The sequence below is a fragment of the Penicillium waksmanii genome (assembly GCF_028829765.1).
Source record: "Penicillium waksmanii strain IBT 27052 chromosome Unknown utg000002l:1.0-3326099.0:1.0-3328782.0, whole genome shotgun sequence".
NCBI lineage: Eukaryota > Fungi > Ascomycota > Eurotiomycetes > Eurotiales > Aspergillaceae > Penicillium > Penicillium waksmanii.
The window spans coordinates 1,464,363-1,478,359 of record NW_026643249.1 but is presented as its reverse complement, the minus strand read 5'-3'; the positions used below and the strand labels follow the sequence as shown (position 1 = coordinate 1,478,359).

The following is a 13,997-nucleotide window of genomic DNA, read 5'->3' as shown; positions in this document are numbered from 1 at the left end:
TTCTTGGATCTGTTCAGTATGGGGGCCAGTGATGACTCTTCGTTCTTTTTGTATGGAGTCGGGGAGCGGCCCGAGGCGCTGACCCTTGGTTCGCTGGTCTTGGAGAAATATTGGCAGCCGATGATTGCTCGTCACCACACCCATGAATTACTAGAGTGAGTATTCTTTCCTTGTCTGCTGTGGTCAATTGGGTTGACCCCTTTCTTTAGCGAAAATGGCCTGCTTGAGCATGCCTATACCACCAATATATCAAACGCGGTATTCCGGGGCTACTCGCGTTTATCTCCAGCCGTCGGCGTGGAGGCTGGCGATATCATGAATCTCGGTCTTGCATACCACAAAGACCGTGAACGAATCATCGTGGCGGAAAAAGGGTCTAGAATCACGTTGAAAGAGTATGCTAGTCCTCCGCTCCTGAATCCGTTAATCAATATTGACTTGTTAATACGCAGTCCTGAGGCATTCCTCACAGATAACATCCTCACAACTCCAGCAGCACAGCAAAAGCTCAAACTATGGCTCTCGGCCGCACATAGTGCCTATCTTCTCAACTTCAAGTTCGCTCGTCGGCCCAAGGTATGGCTTTTGACTGGTCTATACCTTCTGGAAGGGACTCGGGCAGTAGTATCAAATGGCCAGAGTGCAAATATATCAGCAGGTGTCTCGTCGGCTATAATCGGTGCTCTATCAGGCGTACCTGTTGGTGGGTCAGTCAGTCTGGGCGCCGGTTCGACATGGGAAATGGCTATGGAAGTAGCCGACCCACATGTCTGGGCAGCTCAGTATCGACTGGTTGACGCGCGATTCATCAAAATGGGCAAAGGCGGTATTGATGGGGTTAAACTACCAGCGTCGATGGGACTATATCGCGATATCTTGTCTGTGAATACAGCCCGAGGTGCAGGCGAGAGGGAAGTTGAACTTGGACTCGAGATTGAGCAAGATGAATCAATGATAGATGATCAGGATGGCCAGGAAGAGGAGGGGTATGAAAAGAGGTTGGAACAGGCAATCCAGATGTTTGAAAAGGCGCCGAAGCACTTCTTGCAGTGAATAGTTGAGCGGAGGAGCATTAGAGAAATCTAGATCGCATTGTGTATGTGTTAGGGCATTGACCTGAAATATTATTTCATTAGGAATTATGTGCATCGAACTTTATTTATAACGTCTCGTTCGTGTTTCCCAAAACTCCGAATTATGAATGGCCGAAAAAATGCAGGCAGGAAAGTAAAATAAACGAATAAACAAAAGGGTATCAAAACTCATCAACATCTACAATTTTTGGTTGGCGGAAGCCTGCATTCGCCGCATTGCCTGGCGATGCAGATCGGTCATGCTGCCTTTTTGCATGCCTTCCGCAATTGCGTCGCCCACTCGCGTGTTTGAGGCGTCCTTCATCTGCTGTACAGACCCCCAGAGACTTTGCGGTCTTTCGGGGCTTGTCGGTGATGAATTGAGTGATAGTAGATCACGTCTGGACGAGATGTCTTCTCGCATCGATTGGCGCCATGCCGCCATTGCTGCGGCTGGCTTTCCGGGATTTGTTGAAGCAGACGGAGACGATCGGGCTCTGTCAAAGCCTTGAAGGCTTGTCGTTGACGGCGACTCCATGGTCTGACGCTGGAGCATGGCGCGGCGCTTGGAGAGTGGAACATCGTCATCGTCGTGAGTTGGTGTGGCCATTCCCGTCAGCTCCTCGTCTCCTTCATCGGGAATGGACAATGTTGGTGACATAACTCGACCTGGGTCAACCAAGGACTGTCGCGATGCATTTCGCGATCCCCATGGGTCATATCGTAATGAGGTTGATGACATTCGGTTGCGCACCATATCCTCACGCACGGCAAGAAGAGGTGGCGGCCCACTCCAGCGAGGTGATTCTATTTGCTCCTTGTCATTATCATGTCCAGTATTGGGCATAGTAATAGTCAGTAGTGGTGCCGAGGGACTTCTGAGAGGACCAAGACCGTTGTCTGCTGCGAGCTGCTGCGCAACCAAAGAAGATGATGAAACATTCCGAGACATCATTGGTGATTTGGCTCCAGACATCATGTGAGTGCTGTTTCTGGTCTTTGAACGAGGCACGTCGGTGACAGGGGCCATTGAGAGACGGGATCGTCGGCGAGCTTCATCGGGACTTGTTGAGCTTTCCACGGGGCTGGTCACAGCCGGGGGAGGCTGGGCATTAAGCGGCGTCTGGAGCAGCTCATCAACGTTGACTGGAGCAGCGGCCTCATCAGCCTTCGTATGTTCGATTGGCTCAGGCTCAAATTCGAGAGGCTCAAGGTCAGGCGTTTCGGCATCTGCCAGATGTTTGGCCCACTCGTTTGTACGGAATGTATGGACAACCTTTGAAGTCCGCTCCGGGATACGATTGACCGTCGAAGTGTCCAGCTTTGGTTTTACTGGCTTCTTAATAGGTAACGGTTGCGGTTTAGGCTTGGGTTCGGGTTTCGTTTCGGTCTCGGCAGCTCGGAGCTCGGGAATTTCTTCGGGCTTTTCAACAGGTCCTGGAGGAGACTTTGATTGCTTTTCCAGGGAAACGTCCTTTGAGTTATTTTGAGATTTAGGCTCTTCGCCAGGTGTCTCTGCCTTCTCAATCTCCGTCCGGCCTTTTTGAACTTCTTCAATCTTCCCTGCTGTCTCAGCCTTCTCCGTGACTTCGGGTATATCTGATGGCTCGGCCGTTGCTGCTAGCTCGGGTTGCTTTGTCGGGAGATCCTTGTATTTAGGGGGGGGGTGTTGTTTTCTCCTCCAAAACGGATTTCTCGGTGGACTTTTGCACGTCGTTGGTTTGTTGTAAGATGAGAACGTTTGCGTCCTCTGGACGGCTTTCTGATGAATCTACAACAACAGTTGACTTCGCTGGTTTTTCTGGCTGGGAGTTGAGATGGTTCTCTTCGGCTTCTTGGAGAATGTTTTTCTGAGGTAGCGGTTTCACAGTTGACTCGCTCTGCTGCGTGGCATCATCTGTCTCCTTGTGGATTTCGGATGCGATACTTGACCGACGGGAGCTCAGTGTTTGAATGTCATCGACAACTCCAGCCACGGAGGAAGTAGCATCATCGTGAGCAACCAGAGCTTCCTCGGACTCTGATTGGTGATTTAATTTCGCCCCGTTGCCACTACGCCATGACAGACGATTCCTGAATGACATTCCCGATAAGCGCTTTGATCGAGGCGTACCAGCCTCGGAGCCCATAATAGCACCATTTTCGGAGGTATCATCCCGTACATTCGTGCTCACATGGAAAGCCTTTTCGGGGGGGCGGAGTGGCAGGTCGCGATATATCAGCATTCGAGTGCGAGTCAGGCTCACATTCATCTTGATCAACCGGCGTGTGGTGGCTTTGACCGCAGCTTGGACTGTCCTCCTCTTCTGCGCCTTCCGGGGTGACTTCTTCCACTGCATCAAGCGTGTTGCCGCAGTCAGAAGCGTCACCTTGGGCATCGGGACACGCCATTTCTTTCATCTCGATGGAATGTGCAGTCTCATTATTTGAGGAGTTGAAGCCGTCCGATCCTCTTCTTGAGTCATCAGCCACCGCAGTCTCGGTCAATGAGGGCTCTTTGGCGCTGCCATTGCCATACATCCGTTCCCATTCAGCACGCTCCTGCTGGTTCTTCTTCTCGAGCTGTCGGCCGACTTCCGCTTCGGCCTCCTCCTTCTTTTTCTCTTCTTCTTCGCGAGAACTTGCTTCGTTTGCTCTGCGCTCTTTGATCACTTTCCACAGTCGCATCTGAGCAATGACACCGAATACAGTCACAATGATTGTGATAGCAAGCTCGACACGAATATTACGCGTAACGGGGTAAGTGTTGGTGTTCAGCGGGAACATGTTATCATTCAGTCCTGTGTCGAAGCGTTAGAACTCTGGTATCTCGTACAATATTGCGGTTTGGAGAAAGGTAATAGAAATGAACTTACCCCAGACATAGAGCCAGAACTCCTTGAGGCCCGCCCGACTGAAACAATCAATACCGAGGACCAAGGCAGTGGCGCCTCCAAAAGAAGTGCAGACCATAGACCCATAGGAGCGAGTATAGTGGCTGAAGGATAGACAATAGAACCCAGCAGAGAATGCGATGATGAATCCAACTTTGGCTCCGCTCTCGGTGACGAGACCTCCGGCTTTGACAGTCATCAACCACATCCCAATGCAGAAACCGCCTAATAGACAGCAAAGTCCTTCGGTGATTTCTTTGAAAACCAGAGCTAGTCCACCAAACACAGCTCCAGTGACAACTACAGCAACAAGGTATCCACCCTGTACTGCATTAGTGACGGGTGGGTTCATCACATATTCGATCAGAACCTGAATTAGAGTTATCAGTCAGTGACACCCCATATTGTCATCGTATCGAAAACCCCGAGGAAACTTACTATTACGCCCAATGCTGCGAGGAATGCTGTGGATAAAGAGATATAAAGCCTGTCAATCATTAGAAATGCCCTTTTATATCCTCCTGTTGAAAACACACCATCTTTTCCGGATTCCTATCAGGGCCAGAGCTGCCCCGGATATCAACAGAATGAACCCACCCACTCCTAACGCTGGGCTGAGGTCGGGCTGAAGCGGGAGTCCTCCAGTATATATTGACTTTGTTGAATTTTGTGATGATGAGCCGCCAGATGCGGCAGAGGTGTCTAGCGATGGAACGGTAGTCGCAACAGTTGTGGCATCGCTAGTTGTAGTAGTAGAGGCCGTTTGAGCGGCCTTGGATGTGGTTGTCTTGGTTTCCTTCGCGTCCGTCGCGGTCGTTGTGGATGTCTGGGTTGATCCATTGTCTGTTGCTGTTTTGGTCGCGCTCTGTTCTTCACTTTGATCGGTAGTCGCAATGGCGTCCGGCTCTCGGCGCTGAAACTCCACTGCCGGGGCAGCTAATGTCTCACTGCAGTACAGAAACAACAGGAGGATCGTGAAAAATAATGGCCACTTCATGTTGAAAGTTTCAGCTCAATCACGCGCGCGCAATTTGTTGACGTAGTGTCTTGTCTCAGTGGCGCCTCTATATGAGAATAGAGTGTTTTCCGAATGCCGATCGCATATCCCAGTGGTAGGCTCGCGTATATGATGTTGGAGGTTGAGGAAGGCTGGGTATCAAGGGAGGTCGGTGTATAGGAAAGGGAAAAATTAATAATATAATGGTCGAGGTGAGGCGTTTGGTAAGGGTATCGAGCTATATGCGATCAAATTAGCAAAAAAGGTCAAGAAAAGTCAGGCTGGAGCCCAGCCCCGGACTCCCCTACATATAAACGAGCAGATGACACCGCTAGTCGGAAATTCCAGAACGCGGGGCTTCCGAAAAAGACCATCAATTGTTTAACAAATTGTATTTGAGTTTTGGGGGGCAGGGTCAAGCGACAAGGTACTGGACAATAAACACCCACGCGAGTGTGGCTACTCCGTACCTTAGGGTATGGACCCATCATATCATCAACCCATGTATCCATAGACCCACCGATCGAGAATTGTCGATCGAGCAAGGATCAGCTCCTTCACGCTGCATCAGTGGCGGGTCCCTCACGACAAAAGGAGATTAGGAGCCTCGCCGTTTGTTCGGAGATTGGCTCTTCCTCCCACCCCCCTGGCCCTCTTCGTCTAACCTGCTAAATCCACTAGAGTGTTTTTTCATTTACTAGTCGTTCTCCTCGGTCCTCCCATCCGACCTGTCCGCCAGGGTTGATCCGGTCAGACCTTGTTAAATACCGGATCGTAAATTAATCAACAAAAGATATCGTCCGTTCCCTGTTCACAACATGCCTGAGTGAGACTCTGGCTAGAAAAAAGCCTGCTGATCCGCCGGAAGCCGTGTAGATCGCTTGGTCAACGCGCGGAATGTGGCCAAGATACTAATGACAGATTCCAATGATCTGTCACTTTGCGGCTTCAATAGTGTCAGCCCCCAAAGGCTGGGCGGCTCGTATAAAGGCGCGGTAGAGGCTGTATATGTACGAGGTACTCCGTACATATCTATCGAGCTAAGTTCACCGTCAATTGCTAGCACGGGCAACAGCTGCAAGCAGCACGATGAATTCAAGTTGACAGAGACGAGGTCATCGGAGGTATCGGCGCCATCCGCAACTAGGGGTTCGCGGGCGAGTGGGGTCATGGCCACTCGATCTGTCGAGTTGTTGTCCTCGTTAGCCGTCCTCCATTCGCTGTCCCTGCACGCTCGTTGGCCTATCACAACGGCTCCGGCGCCGTGCATGCATTGTTCCTGGGTGGTTGGGCACAAAATTGACTTTGCCAGCTGCCGACTTTTGCATGCATCGGGGATGTTTCCAGGCAAGGAGTCGGGTTCTCCCTCTAAGACAACGGCCCATCTTGATGTCCGAGTCTACATGTAGTGAGCTGCGAACCTAACGCTGCAATCCCATTGTGCTGCAGTTGGCGGTGGAGACTCCCAGCCTATCTTTCCAACGCATTGGCCCACGCACGTCGACTCTCGCTTTGAGTTGTCTATTTTGTGTCGGGTACAGATGGCCGAGTCAACCAGGTGCGTATATACACGTGTAGGCTCAGTCGAGGCCTTCGAAATGCTTTTGGCTTGTCAGATTGTATCACTGGAGCCTTCCCGCACATCATTGCTTCGATGTAACCAGTCGGGGAAATTATTTGCTTGCTTTTTTTTCCCTATAGTTTTTTTCTTCTTCCACAAATGTATTTGTATTCCAAAATAACCCATACGATATACTTTGGTGGCTCAGGGGTAACTCAGCCAGATGCCCACCAATGTCTCGTACCTCTCCTCCTCGACCAACTCCCAGCATTCGCCGTCTCCATATACGAGCCAGCTCTGATTCAAATTCGGAGAAGGATAGGAAATGAAACATGATGCAACGGTTCGCTGTCCAGGTCAGTCTGCAATTTCAAGCGCACGGAGTCCGGCCTAAACTGCGGGACCATGAATGGGATTTTGGGGGGTGAACAAGCTGGTCGGCCCCCTTTTCCTGCCACGAATGGTCCTAACCTGATATAGTAAGGTGTAGTTGATGCATTGCTAGCTGCAGGTCATTCGGCCTGGTGCAAAAGCCGAGGTCACCCCATGAACGTTAAATATATTAATATATTGTTTTAAGGCCACGACCATCGTCCTCCAGAGAGGCAATCAGAACTTACAATTACGATCTGTGCCGAGGGTTCCTTAAAAAGTTGTGTATCCACTCCTCGGGAGATCAAGGTGTTCGGACCTGAAAAGGATAATCGGGAGCTTGGCTCGCCCCCACTTCATATTGTGTAGTCCATGGTAATATATTTACCACGCTTGGCTATACTTGGTTAGCGGCTCGTTATATATAGGGCAAAGAATTGTATATTCCCATAGTTTGTCGCGTTTTTCAATTTTTACGAAGTACTAGTAGGAACTTCGTACGAAGCAGGGCGGGGATCTCTGTCGCGAGTTATACCTATGGAGTACGTATCACGTCATTTCTAACTTTCCCGTCGATCACACAATTAGATACCGAGTTAGTATTGTAAATTGCATTTGAAATGATACATCAACCTCGAAGGAATTGATACTTTTACATGCAAATATCGCATGTTGCTTCTCTCTTGCATCGCCCAGCTGAGCGGGCAAGTGTACTTGTGAGCTATATTTTGCAAATGGTATTATTTTGACCAGGTTTCCCACTCGTAGCACTTTGGATAATAAGATTCGCATTATGCACAAAAATATCGCGGCTAACCAGCAGTGCTGTTTGTGACCCATCGAAAATGATGTGTTTAGTAAGGGGCATGAGCATGAGACGAGAGGGCAGAGCTCGCACACGGGAAGTACTGCAGAGGCTGATGCGGAGTGAATGTGAAAGTGTCGGTCTGATATTGTTAGCCCCGCGATATTGTTGATCTCTAGACCGACCAAGATCAGCAATGCTCGCCTCGGTAGCGCCCCGCATAAAGCTAGCGGTGTTGAGACGAAGAGACGCCACAGTCAGGAATCAAATGCGAGTACGAAGTATCCTGGATAGCATTTTCGGTGTCTTTGGTTCTGGCTAGGCTTGGCATACTGCCAGTTGCTTCGATGTTTATTTTTTCTTGCGGATGTTCAAGTTACGGATACCCATGGGTGAAAGCACGCGACAGGCAATATATTTCCAAATCTACAGGCGCATTCAGCTCCGAGTCGGCTATGCCCTTGATTTTTTTCCATAACAAATTATTATTCTAAGGCGCTCTAGCTATATTAAAGCTGATATGATTTGAATTTCAGTATCTGAAGGAATAGTAATGCGTGCGTTTACATGGCACTGTTATGGACCAAGCTCTCACTCAGTTGGTGAAGAACTGATATCCCTACCGAATGCTTCCCATTGGCATTTCGTCTTTATATGAAAATATTGATGATGGAAGCCTCCAAATTGTTGCATAGACTTGATTATCTGTCCATTCTTCTCATAATCAATTGCAACAAAACTGTGGACTACTCGAAATGGACTCGGAAGAAAATACTTCCCTCCTTGTTCACAGGGACTTTAGATCGGTATTTTTAATTTCTACCAGCTATCGCGTTTTTCCTTTTGGGATTTTCAGAGTCCTATTCGTCCTCATGGGCTTCCCCGTGAAGGAAACAAGCCCAAGGAGGCGTTTAATGGCATTCGTTGTTGACTATATTAACGGCGGATGCTTCTACCAAAAGCTAAAAAATTGACCAAAATTGAATTCACAATTGCTCAGAGGGGCTCCTGGCTAGGCGGAGATTGAGTTTGGCTCCCAGGGAGAACCTAATCGGAATCCTTTGTGTCTTACCACACTGGATGGTCTCTCGTAAAGGTACTGCGTAGATATTCGGGTTGCCTGGTCGAGGATTATTCCAAAGTACCTACTAGATAGTGTCTACCTAGTACTAGTAGGTGGTAAATCCCACCCGGATAAAGGTTGCCAGCCCTTGAACAGAAATGCACGTGGAGTGGTGGTTCTAAGTATAGAATACCAATTATACTACTCGTGCTCCACACCTGCTATATATATGTTGCGCCCGCCCGAGCTTGATGGATTGTACTACTACTAGTAGTATTATGTGAATCGGGGATTCCACTTACCAAATCATTTTAAATAAACACAAAGTACTGACTTGATGAATGAGGATAGCCCTGGAAGATAAATCACCTATCAAGATCTGTTTATGCTTTATGTATCTACTACTAGCCATACACTACTAAATAACCGCTGAAGTGGTGATGAAACATCACGTGCCGGATCCCCCCCCACAGCAGGGGGGCGCAACTGTCCTTCAATGCGCCCCCAGGAAGCTTGTCCTTAGCAAACATCCTCAATTAACTATTCGTGTGCGTGGTGAGATCATGGCACATATATTGCATCCGTCCATTATCTCCTAACCCACCCGACTTCCATCAGGCATCCTTTCCAAGCTCCAACTCTTCCCCGGAGCAACACCTAGCCCACTATGGACGACTTGAACGGGCTGAGTTGGTCCTCCAACTCAGATGCGCCCGCCAACAAACCCCCTCCAATGGGCTCTGGCTTCATGTTCCCCAATGTACGATCAAATGGCACCTCTGGTCGATCGACACCAATGTCCGCTGCTTCGAACCGTTCCAATTCGCCGGCCAAACCCGCCACCTCTACCGGAGACAGCTTTGCGAATCTAGTGTCCTTCAACTCCTCCAACAACAATAAGAACCTCTCTCTCCTGGAACAACAGAAGCGCATGCAGGAAGAAAAGGCCAAGCAGGAAGCTGAAAAGCGTAGCCGATACGAAGCCCAATATGGGGGCCAGAATACACAGTTCTGGGATAGCTTTGAACAAGGTCGCGCTCGCAGCCAGGCCCCGACACCGGTTTCGCAAACCATCTCGCCCCCCCGCTGAGAAGGAAGAGGATATACTAGCCGCTTTCAACGCCGCGGCACCGGTCGATGCGTCAACGAATTTCCCTATCCCCCACTCAACTTCATCTCCGCGGATAGATGCTACTTCTCGGCAAGGCACACCAAGCGCAGGAATCATGATGCAGGATAACACGAGTGGCTTAGATGCGTTAGGCGACGACGACGATCCCTTTGGTCTTAACCAATTGAAACCAAAGCCAGCACTTGCACCCCCTGCGACTCAAGATGATGACGACGACTTCCTCGGGCTTTTAGGCAAACCAGTGTCTGAGATCCCTCGTCAACCAAGCCCGCAAGAACAAACGCTGCCTTTCAACAATGACCGCGAGCAAAATCCATCTCCTATGCCATCTAGTGATGAGGATCGGGCTATTGCGGAATTAGTCGACATGGGATTCCCTGCGGACAAGTCCCGCCAAGCTCTCAGAACTACGCACTCGGGGACTGATATTCAGGGTGCAGTTAGCTACCTTTTGACATCAGCACATGCCGAGGCTCGACAAAAGACACAGGGCCGGGAACCGTCGAATGGGCCATCCGATAACCGAGGAGACAGAAGTCAAAGTCGCAATCGCGATGGCCCTTCATGGATGCGGGAAGGGAGATCGCACCAGTCGCGTGAGGATAACCGAAGCCCGGGCGCCGCAGACAAGGACCCTGCTCAGGTGGCTTCTCAATTTGGTAACAACCTGTTGAAGACTGCGGGCTCATTCTGGAAAGCGGGAAGCAAGAAATTCCAGCAGGCTGTGAATGAGTTTAATACGGAACACGACTCAGGCCAGCCCAAGTGGATGAGAGATGCATCCTCTCCACACGAAGAGCCACTTCCCCCGCGGCCTCCCCGACGTGGAGAAACTGGACAGCCACAGAGCAGTGTCACTGATGAAGCGATGCTCCTAGAAGGTGGAAATTCAGGTCCTCCCCGAAAGCCTACACGCCCGGCCGCTCCAGGTGGGAATGACCTACGACAACCATCTCCATCTCAACACCTCCAGCAACCCAACTTCCTGCAACGACCATCTCGCCCAAGCTCTGCGGAACCAAGATCTCGCGCATCGAGATTCGCTGCTGAGGAACAATCAGCGCAGGCGTATGTTAGTCCAGCCAGGCGAAGACGACCTCAACCACCAGCGCCAGCTCCCGAGTCGAATATCGATTTGTTCGACTCACCGGCTCCCTCGCAAGAGCCGAAGCCAGCGTCACCAGCTCATGCCCCACAAAGGTCAGCGTCGGTCCCAGTACGCCCCAAGGCACCACCTCGGTCTATACCGCCACTCTCACCACAAGCTCTTCAGTCCACTCACCGTCATCGCGAGAAGGCGGCCGAGGCATGGAAACGGGGTGATTTCGCCGCTGCCCACGAAAGTTACTCTACTGCCCTGGGTATGCTCCCCGAAAAGCATCCAATCACGATCATTATCCGCAGTAATCGTGCTATGACCGGTCTACGCATCGGTGAACCAAAGGCTGTTATTGATGATGCCGAGACCATGCTTGCCGTCATCGGCCCCTCCAAAGGTGAAGCTGAAACGATTGACCTTGGCAACGGTGATTCGCCGAAGCCGATGAAAGATTTCTTCGGCAAGGCTTTGATGAGAAAGGCGGAGGCTTTGGAACACCTCGAGCGATGGGCAGATGCGGCGCAGACATGGAAGCTGGCAGTGGAGTCAGGACATGGTGGAAGCACTAGTATCCAAGGTCGTAACCGGTGCGAAAAGGCCGCTGGAATCAGCAAAGCTCCACCAAAGCCGGCAGCACCTGCGAAGAAGCCCACGCCTGCACCCAAGAAGCCATCTGCACTACCAGATCTTTCCGGTTCTTCGGGAACTGGGCAAGATTCTGAGGCCGTTAGCCGTCTTCGGGAGGCTAACAAGGCTGCTGAACGTGAGGATGATGAGAAATTCGCACTATCTGAAAGTGTTGATTTGAGGATCACCAATTGGAAGAACGGCAAGCAAGACAACCTACGTGCACTGCTTGGTAGTTTGGACGCGGTGCTCTGGGCCGAGTCTGGGTGGAAGAAAATTAGTCTTGCGGAGCTTGTATTGCCGAACAAGGTCAAGATTCAATATATGAAGGGTATTGCGAAGGTTCACCCTGATAAGGTATGTCTTTTAAATTACGCTCATCTACGACCTGAAGAGTTTCCTGTTAACCACATCCACTAGATTCCCACCACCGCCACGACCGAACAGCGCATGATCTCTAGCGCAGTCTTCGGGACATTGAACGAGGCATGGGACAAATTTCGAGTTGAGAACAACCTCTGAGCTTTGTTATTACCCTGCTTTTGTTGTCATCTGGCATCTGTCATCTGTCACTTGTCATTTTGATTGTTTCATACTCCATCGCCATCTCGTCTTGGCTTCATTTCCCCACTCCAGACTGGAGTACATTTTAGAACATACTTGCTTAGAGCCCTTGTGGCTTATATGCACATGAGACTACGATTATAAATTCATTTTGCGTTTGAATATAAATTCAAATTGAACATCATATAGAAATGGTATAGACTGGATGGAACGCTTTTGAAAATGCCCCTTTTATATAGTACACCGAATTAGTATGCCCAGTACAGAGAAGCTTGTTAAAGCTCTCCCTATGCTTCGGAGGTCTCTTCTGCTGGTTGTTCGGCCTTTATCTTTTCGTCCGCGGCCTCCTTCAAGCGGAGCTCCTTGAATTCCCTTTTCATCTGCTTCCTGCTCTTCGCTGTTGGGATGCGGTCATTATTATCCGCCTTGTCCGAGGGATATTTCTGACGACACCTCTGCTCGTCCTCCTCAGTCCAGTCCCGAGGCAAGATGGCAAACACTAGATAGGAAGTATGTGTCTTGAGCTCGTTTTCTGAGCGATGAACCAACCGTCCCACGCTATACAACGGGCCAGCTGGCTCCTTTACGGAGGAAGCCTCCTTCTCTTTGGCAGAAGTCTCTCCATCCTCCGAACGGCCCAAGCGAAAACGTTTGGCGCGCGCGTCGTCCTCGCGGAGCTTGGTGGCAGCCTCATCGACAGTCTTAGGGAAAACCGTCGCGCCGCGAATTCCGTCACAATCGAGTCCAATTCGTTCCCGCTTCACCTCGATACGATTGTGTTGTACCTCAACCATTGAGATATTCAGCCACGACAGTTTGCGCATCATGCGGATCGTCTTCTCAGCCTGTTCGAGGCAGGGAGAGAATGTGCAGATGTAAGCTGTGGAGTTGGGGTCCAGCGGTGACTCTCCACCAGAGGCAGGGTGTCGCACCAGGTGCTTCAGAGCCAACCAGGGCGCAGGTAGATCAAGGAAGATGGCACTGGCCTTGGGCGATCGGCCTGTTTGCGGGTCCCCAAGGAGGAAACCATCTTCGTAGACATCGCGATGGGTCACCTCCACCAGCCCGTCTAGCCCGTGCTCCGTAATCTCCTCTCGCACTCGTCCTGCACGTTGCTCGTGGAACTCATAGCTGCACACCTTGCCTAACCGTTGTTTCTTCGTCGCGGGTTCGTCACCCGGGTATCCGTTAAAGACCGCACGAACGGACGCGTGAGTAAAAGAGCCGCTGCCAGCGCCAGCTTCGATGACTGTGCTGCCCGGGCGAGCGCGAAGTCGGTGCAGGATATAGCTGTAGTCCGGAGTGTAGACGACCTGGGTGCGATGAGGTAGCGATAGAGTCCAGGATTCCGGAGTTGGGTACATCAGGTGGAGGAAGCCACTGCTAGCAGCCACTGGCGTTTTTGTGGAGGCACTGTCATCGTCGGCGCCGGTTGATGCATCAAGCTCCTCGGCTTTGCGCTTGGTCGGTTTGCGGCCGCGAGAGCCAGTATCAACCTTAGAGGCGGCGATCTGAGAGCCCCATTTCTGACCGATCAGAGTGCTGTGTGGGAATGAGCCGAATCGAGTGTTGGAGACCTTTCCCTCCTTGTAGCCCTCGTTCTTGTCGTCGAAGGCGCGGAGGACGGTTGGCATGCTATCGTCGCGGCGCAGATGGAGAAGGGCGACATTGTCGGCGAGGGCGGATTCGCCGGGGGTCAGGAAGGGAGAGGGCATGGTGAACTAGAGAGACACAGCCCTAATGAGTCAAATCAAGTCAATGGCAAGGCTGAGTCAAACTGGAGATGAGTCTTGAAGTCTTGAAGTCTGAAGTAGTCAGTCTCCGCAAAAGA

The 13,997-nt window shown here is 50.8% G+C and overlaps 4 protein-coding genes across 4 annotated transcripts; 2 read left to right on the top strand and 2 right to left on the bottom strand.

Annotated features, from left to right (window-relative positions):
* Window positions 1–18: 18 nt before the first annotated feature.
* On the top strand, window positions 19–1,053 carry N7481_002231 (uncharacterized protein; the record flags this gene model as incomplete). The annotated part of the gene is made up of 2 exons (XM_057261450.1): window positions 19–155; window positions 210–1,053. The coding sequence occupies 2 exons, from the start codon at window positions 19–21 to the stop codon at window positions 1,051–1,053; spliced, it is 981 nt and encodes a 326-aa protein (XP_057126382.1).
* Window positions 1,054–1,272: 219 nt separating this feature from the next.
* Window positions 1,273–4,943, bottom strand: N7481_002230 (TMEM198/TM7SF3 family protein; the record flags this gene model as incomplete). The annotated part of the gene is made up of 6 exons (XM_057261449.1): window positions 1,273–2,697; window positions 2,762–3,256; window positions 3,336–3,853; window positions 3,929–4,316; window positions 4,385–4,433; window positions 4,483–4,943. 6 exons carry the CDS (start codon window positions 4,941–4,943, stop codon window positions 1,273–1,275), a joined length of 3,336 nt encoding a protein of 1,111 aa, XP_057126381.1.
* A 4,468-nt stretch (window positions 4,944–9,411) lies between these two features.
* On the top strand, window positions 9,412–12,124 carry N7481_002229 (UBA/TS-N domain protein; the record flags this gene model as incomplete). Its single annotated transcript, XM_057261448.1, has 3 exons — window positions 9,412–9,712; window positions 9,765–11,959; window positions 12,023–12,124. 3 exons carry the CDS (start codon window positions 9,412–9,414, stop codon window positions 12,122–12,124), a joined length of 2,598 nt encoding a protein of 865 aa, XP_057126380.1.
* Window positions 12,125–12,453: 329 nt separating this feature from the next.
* trm61 (tRNA 1-methyladenosine methyltransferase subunit GCD14) lies at window positions 12,454–13,881 on the bottom strand (the record flags this gene model as incomplete). The annotated part of the gene is made up of 1 exon (XM_057261447.1): window positions 12,454–13,881. One exon carries the CDS (start codon window positions 13,879–13,881, stop codon window positions 12,454–12,456), a length of 1,428 nt encoding a protein of 475 aa, XP_057126379.1.
* Window positions 13,882–13,997: the final 116 nt, after the last annotated feature.